A 7,938-nucleotide genomic window follows, 5' to 3' on the forward strand; every position below is an offset into this window, starting at 1 on the left:
ACAGGGTTTCTCTGTGTAGCCTTGGCTGTCCTGGAACTCACTGTGTAGACCAGGCTAGCCTCGAACTCAGACCTTCTTCAGGTTATTACTTGACAACCTAGTCTCTATCCATCTCAAGGCTCTGTCCTTTCATAGACTATCAGATCTCCTTTAGGTCAAGTGATAAAAAATGAAGAAGTAAATTGTAAGGGGAGAGCTGTGTGTTTTGTTTCCGCTTTATTGCAATATCTCATACATACCATGCAAGTAGTAAGTCAGTAAGTTTTAGCATATTGCCAAAGTTGTACAATCACAATGACAGTTAATTTTAGAGCATTTGCATTAGTAATCCTGAATAAATCTATTAGCAGTCACTTCCCTTTCTTGTCTCCTCCAGGCTTCCTCCCTATTCACTATTAATCTATTCTGGCAACTCATTAGTAGTGAATTCCAATTCCCTCACCTTTTCTCCCATCTCTGTGGCTTTGCTTGCCCTGGCCACTTCGTATAAATAGAATGATAAAGGATTTGTTGTTTTGAGTAGGACTTATTCATGTGGCATAATATTTTAAACATTCATTTGTATTGTAGACTGTGTCCATACTTCATTTTTGTTGCTAAGCATTCCATTGATTTCCTAAGCATTCCATAGACCATATTTTATTTATCATTTCATCTGCTGGAGGATATTTTGGTTGTTTCTACTTTCCAGTCATTGTATGGAGGCTAGTATGAGCCTAGTGAGGGATTGATGTCTATTGTTCCTTTCTTCCTCTGTCCATTCACCCAAAATAAATCCCGCCTACTTGTAAGAGAAGTTGGGAAATGGAGTCTGGGTGGTCAGGAAGAAAAGGAAATAAGCTGCAATGAGCCCACTCCCAGTGGTAGATAGGAGTGGGGATGTAACTGGATCCATTGTGAAGATCTCTGGTAACATGCTACAGGGCAAGATCAAGGCAGGAATGTGCTTCAGATCCTGCTGTCTTTGTGTAAGTTGGAGAGCAGTTTACAAAATGTCCAGCTCTTTTGCACAATCTTCTAGTCATTCATATAGAGCCATCACATACATTTTTTTGTGATCCCCTGAAGACTTAGGAAACTTGGTATGATGGGAGCATGGCAGGAATGCTTCTGCCACATGATATAACTTGGACCTACTTGTAGAGTAGGAAACACCTATTTTGATTTGTGTTTCTTTGGTTGTGGGCATCGTTGGCATGAGAACACAGGTTAGGTTGTCTCTAATTGTTCCCTTCTCATCTGTAAATATGAGGCATCTGGCCAGGGGAGGGCACCTGCTTTCCTGTGGCAGGTGTGTATCTGTCAGAGCTCAATCAGGAAACAGCTACTCTATGTATTAAATAGAGAAAACTGAACACAGGAAATTGGTTGCACAGGCAATGAGAGAGTTGAAGAGGGGGGTCAGAAAATCAGGAGCCCCCCCCCAGAAAAATTAGCTGTAAGAAGCTGCTGCTACCCTTTATCTGGAGGGGTCTAGAATGGAGGTGAAATTACCAGAAGGCAAGACATCAGAGTCACCTGGAGGCAGCCTGATGGGAACTGCTAATGGAAGAGAACCATCTGTGGCTGGAAGTCCCCCAAGCCAGGAAAGGGTCGACAAAGTTGCCTGGTCTCTTCCTTCTCCCCACCCTCCAGTTACCTACCTAGATGCCCTTTCAATGGCTATTACCAGATAGATGGTTATCAGAAGCCTGGAGACTTAGCTTCTTGAATGAAGCAGAATAGTGAAGATAGAAAGTATCTGAAAGAAAACAGACACTGGCCCAACAAAACACTGTCAGGTATACCAATTGTTTTCTGTATACTTTTAATGCAAATTGTGGCATAGTTTATATGCAATAAAATGTAAATTGTAAGTATATAATTTGATAAGTGTGGTCAGCAAAATACACTCATAGGATTACCACTGTCAAAAGGTACAATGGTTTAACACCCCAAAGTTATGTTTTTTTGCCATTTTCCTAGTCATTTTCCCCACCATCCAGCCCCAATTTGTGTTTTTTTTTTCATTTTTAGTAGATATTTTCTTTATTTACATTTCAGATGATAGCTCCTTTTTATTAGATATTCTTTATTTACATGTCATATATCTCCTTTCCCAGTTTCCCCTCCAATAAAAAAATAAAAAAATAAAAAATAAATTTAAAAAAAACCCTGTTCCCTTCCCTCTCTCCCTGATCACCAACCCACCCTCTCCCGCTTTTTTTGAGGGGTTTTGGGGTGGTTTTCGTGGAGGTTGGTGGCAGGGGTCTGAGGTAGTGTCTGAACTGATATATGCTCATTCAGTGATTTTTATTTTTTCCTGTGGTTCTTGTGTTTTGGAGTTTTCATTTCTCTCCTTACTCTCCTTTATTCCTTCATTCTTTCTCTTCCCTCTTTCCTCCTCCTCTCCTTTTTTCTTCTCCCACCATACACAATATTCATAGAAGCAATGTATTTTTAATAGTTGATTTCAAGTTCTTGTTTGGAGTGGAGTTTTTGTTACTTTCAGTAAAGTCATCACTGGTCAGTCCAGTTGGTTATGTTATATCTCAATTATTGGATTACATTTTTCTGCTTCTCTGCACGTCTTAATATTTTACTATACTCCACACAGACCTAAAAGACCTAAGTCTGAAGTGTGGTTTTATTTTGTTTGTTACTGTGAATATTAGAGGCCTTGTCTAGGCCTGGTGATTAGCATTTATGGCTTTTTTATGGTTTTAGAGAGTAGCTGGGTTGAAAGTGGATTACATTTTTAATTTGATTCACTTCAGTTGTGATTAGCCCAACCCCCAACCTCCTGTCCCTCTGCTGCCGGGTCAATATTTGCACAGGAAGGGCCAGTGACTGCCATTTCTGATATCTTTGGATTCAGTTCTTGCAGGGCCTAGAATCCAAGTGCTGTGACTAATGCATACAACAGCTTTTGGTTTCTGAATATCTCCTTCATTTGTGGCTTTCTAGACTAAATTCAGAGGGTGGGGATGAAGCAAGCAAATTTTTAGGATAAGTGATTTTGTTTTGCTTAAGAAAGATTCTAGATTGCATTTTATTCTATCACCTACAATTTTTTTCTTTAAAAAAGAAAGCCAATTTGCTCCTTGTCTTTACTATCAAAGGATCTTTCCTTTAGCCATCTACATAGACCAGGTAAACAAATGTGGAAATTGTTATAGTTCTAGGACTGACCTCATCCTGACTTCCCATGAACAAAAATGATTCTGCACATACTTGTACACCTTAAAAATCTTCTATTATATTTACAGCAGTTGCAAGACAATGTTCTAGAAAGGGGAGTGGTCTCATCAGAGAAAGCCTGACTGATTAGAAAGTGATATGGAGTAAAGTCAGAAAGTAATCAGGAGCCATATCATGTATTTACCAGCCCTAGGAACAATAAGAAGGCTTGTAGAGCTGGAGTAGAATAGATGATAGGGAATGGTAGATGTTAAGGTATGAGATTGGAGAAATAACTAGCTATAAGATCTTGGGAAGTATTAAAGACAATTTTTAGAAGATGATACTTCTAAGCTAAGAGGGCCTGAGGAGTTTGTTGTTGTGTTGTTGTCGTTGTTGTTGTGTTGTTGTCGTTGTTGTTGTCGTTGTCGTCGTTGTTGTTGTTGTTGCTGCTGCTGCTGCTGCTGCTATCTTGTTATTAGAGACAAAGTCTGAGGCCCAGGCCTCCGATTTACAATACTCCTGCTTTAGCCTCCAGAGTTCTGGGATTTTGTTACCTGACATTAAATTGTTGCAGGATCAATGACTTCTGAGTTAAGAATAGATTGTGGAGAAGTAAGGGATATGGTAGGAAATGACAGTGGCTTGGGCTATGTTGGTAACTGTGGAAGTCATGAGGAGTGGACTAACCAGATATGGTTTGAAATAAAAACCAGTGGCGTGTACTTGATGGATAAACAGGATTGGGGGGACATCAAATGAACGAAAAAGGAGCCACAGTTGTCAAGTGCAAACATAGGTCCAATGCACACATTAGTCAAATAGATGTGTAGATCAAATAATCAGCCTAAGGACTGTTCAATAGACTTAGCAGTGCAGACACACTGGATCAGAATGTGCAAGATAAAAGGCATAAGCATCCAAATAGCATCTCTGGAGATTCACATGTAATTACTCTTGGACACATCCTGAATCCCCAGACTTTTAAAGACCCCCTAGGTATGTCTAATACAGTTAAGACCCTCTCATCTTTACTTTCTCTTCCTTGTAAACTGGTCATAGTATCAGAAACTGATTGACTGACTAAACTTCTGACTGATTAAACCCAGGAGTCGTTGTCTTTAGGGCTTGTTTCTGGATACTTGGGATCTGAAAATGCTAAGAGGAACTGAAATCTGATTAGTAACCAACTAAAGGTGTTAGCTCTTCAGCACCTGTCTTAAAGTGGTTTTTAAGCTGAAAAAAATCTCTTGGCTTTTCATTTTTTTTTAGGTGCTTGATTTTTGTTTTGTGTATATTCAAAAGACATTTTGTTTTAATAAGGGTAAGTGCAAATTAATAGTAATAATTTAAAAACTCATAAGGAGGGCTGGCGAGATGGCTCAGCGGGTAAGAAGCACTGACTGCTCTTCCAAAGGTCCTGAGTTAAAATCCCAGCAACCACATGGTGGCTCACAACCATCCGTGATAAAATCTGACGCCCTCTTCTGGTGTGTCTGAAGACAGCTACAGTTTATTATGCCAGAGCGAGCAGGGCCAGAGCAAGCAGAGGTCCTGAGTTCAATTCCCAGCAGCCACATGATGGCTCATGGCCATCTTTATGGCTACAATGTACTCATACATATAAAATAAATAAGTAAATCTTTTAAAAAATATAAAAAAACTTATAAGGAAATCATAGTATAACTAGTACAGAAAAAATCTAACCTGAATTATCATCAGGAGTTAAGCATTTAGGTGAGTTAAGTACATTCTTTGCAAAATCCTGAATATTGCTTGACTCAAAAGTTGGCTAGTATCAGGTGTAGAACTGTTTTCCTTATTCTTACTATAGATGTTATGAGTTATCTAGATGCTTTAGTAAATTTGAGTTGGTTTAGTTAACTCTAATGATTAAAGAATATCATGATAGGCCATACAAAAAGCAATCTGTTTTGTGGGCTGACTAAATTAGATACTGTATGACAGAGGGAAACCAAATACATTAAAACAAGACCAAAGTAGAAGATAAAAAAAGACTGAATGGAAAACATGCTTAATTATTACAGGTTTTCAGAAGGATGCCAAATGTCTAGATTGTCCCTTCTCAACCTGGGTTGAGTTCCAACACAGAAAATTAAACCTTAATGCCCTATGGAATCCACTGTATGACATAATAAATTTATCTCATGTATGCACAATGGAGCTAGTCATATACTATCTTTGGGAGGATTTAGAAAATGGTCATTCAAATGATGAAGTAATGTTCTGTAGGATCATTATTATTTAATTATATAGAGGCTCCCTTGTTGAGAAAGACAATGTACTATTATGTCTTCTTGGATGCTGAAGTGTGTTTTCAAGGTATATGTCTTTAGGAAAGAAAATATTAAAACCTGCTATAAAAGTACCAAGGAACTAAGGATAATTTTTATTGGTTTACTAAAATAAAGTTTGGTATAGTAGTTGGCACATGTAATCTCAGAATTTTGGAGGCTGGGGCAGAGGGATTACCATGAGATTGAGGCCAGACTGGGGATACATAGTGAATTTCATTCCAGCTTGGGCTGAGTGGCATGTCCCAATAAAAATATTTAAAAGAGTCACTATTATTGTCAGCTATTAACAAGGCATTAAAAAATACCACTTTACATAAGTCCTCATAGGAGTTTTCTAAAGAGATTAATGTTTATCCTTCCAGGCATCTGTCTATATGCATGAACATATATGTTAGTAGTGTTTATTTCAAAGAACAAGATCATGCTTTACATTAGCATTTTCCATATAACAGTATGTATATATTAGTCTACATTATTATTTATCTATTCCTTTCTAAGAGCTGCATAGTAATATTACATAGCTTGGTTGTTATACAATACATCTATCTGTTCGTTTATTCTGTTAACAGACATTTGCAACCATCCCCAATGTGTATTAAAAGCAATGCCATAACATTTGTTGGGGAAGATTATATATTGTAAATTCTAGAAGTAGAATTGTTAAGTTAGGTTATTTGCCTTTTGAAATTTTATGTAAAATGTTAAAAAAAAGTATTCAAAAGTGGAGAAGACTGTGGTTATAGCCAAAAATCTTCATAGCCACAGACCAATGGGAAACACAGGAATCTAAGAAGAGCCTGGCATGGTGGCACATGTTTGTACCAGCACTAGAGAGGTAAAGGCAGAAGAATTGCTGCCAGTTTGAGTGAACAGCTTGGTCTACACAGTGATTTCAGGGAACAGCCAGGGCTACAAAGTGAGATCACATCCAAAAAAGATGGCGAGAATAGAAATAAAATAATACTTATTATTAGAATTATCTTGTGAAATTATGGGGGCTGAGAAGCCCTATCATACACTACAGACAGAAAAAAGAAATCTTAAAGTATTTTTTCTTTGAGCAGAACAAATATATATACATAAACATGTTAATTTACATGGCTGTGATCTCATAACATATCTTTCAGGAGAAACAGCACAGGTGACCGTGAAAAGGCTCTTCAGGTCATGCTCCAAGTTCTGCAGACCTGTGACCACCCAGCTCCTGACATGTTTTGCCTGTGTGGGAGGATCTACAAGGACATCTTCCTGGATTCAGGTTGTGAAGAGGATGCAAGCAGAGACAGTGCCATTGAGTGGTAAATACTACACACAGTGTTACATAGAACAGAACCATGTAGGCAAAGTAGCCAGGTCTTTCCTGGTTGTGTGTATGTCTACTGACCAACAGTGAAAATAATTGCAATATATGTATGTGGTCAAAGAATGTTCACATTCCTGGATCTGAGAGAAAACCACAAGAAATAGTGATTCCTGTTGTTTATGCTTACCCCATTCATCTACTCATTCATGAGATGGGAATGAGGCTTCACATACTCAGAACCAGCTGCCCTTTCCAGAATTGTCTTCACCACCATTGGGCTTCATCTTCCTTGTAAGCTGTTCATGTCTGCCTGTCTTTATTCAACTTATTTATTTATTTATTTATTTATTTATTTTATTGAAGGCTTACTTTGGGCTGGTCACAGTAGATATGAATCCTTGTCTTTTGGGAACCTTGCCTTTCTGGTAAGAAAAGTCAGGAAGCAAATAAAATCTGTAGGATATCAGCTGATGGTAAAGGCTTGGGGTGGGTAATCAGAGAAAGAGAGTAAAAGGAAGTCTGGGAGAATGGTCTTCAATTTTTAATTATTTTGTCTTATTTTGGGGGTTCTAGGGATCAAACCCAGGACTTTGTACATGCTAGGCAAGTGCTCTGTTTGTAGTCCATAGTTTGTGGTTTTAAACAGGATAATGAAGGCCAGTGGAGATAGGAAGGCAGTGAAGGACTAGGCTTCACAATAAATATGAAGAAAGCGTTCCTCATAAGGGAAGGTTAAGGGCAAAGATGTTGGGGGAGGAACCATGCTGGACACAGTAATGGTGAGGAATAGGCAAAAGAAGATCAATGAATGAGACATAAAGATTATTTTCAAAATACTCTTAAATGGGAAGGGACATCATTGGATAGTTTTGATCAAGGACTGATGATATCTGATATGCATTTTTAACAGGTATATTCTTACTTTTAGACAATGTGTATATTTTAAGGAGTGTCCCTTCTGTGGCTTACTACATAACAACCCTTAATGTTAGTAGCTTCACATGGTAGCCATTTGTGGGTTGTGATTCTGTGGGGTTTTAAGGCAGTTCCTTTTCTAGGTCTCACTCCTAAAGTTGGTGTCAGCTTGAGGGTTTGGCAAGGCTAGAAAAGCTAATATGCACACGCCTTTAATCCCAGCACTTGGGAGGCAGAGTCAGG

General features: G+C 38.3%; 1 protein-coding gene across 1 annotated transcript in view; it reads left to right on the forward strand.

Annotated features, from left to right (window-relative positions):
- Positions 1-7,938, forward strand: part of Map3k15 (mitogen-activated protein kinase kinase kinase 15) — a 135,287-nt gene that overhangs the window by 76,294 nt on the left and 51,055 nt on the right. Inside the window, exon 7 of the mRNA XM_031383342.1 lies at positions 6,605-6,775. Within this exon, the coding sequence (XP_031239202.1) occupies positions 6,605-6,775 (171 nt within the window). The remainder of the gene's footprint in view (positions 1-6,604; positions 6,776-7,938) is intronic.

The sequence above is a fragment of the Mastomys coucha genome, chromosome X (genome assembly GCF_008632895.1).
Source record: "Mastomys coucha isolate ucsf_1 chromosome X, UCSF_Mcou_1, whole genome shotgun sequence".
Taxonomy (NCBI): domain Eukaryota; kingdom Metazoa; phylum Chordata; class Mammalia; order Rodentia; family Muridae; genus Mastomys; species Mastomys coucha.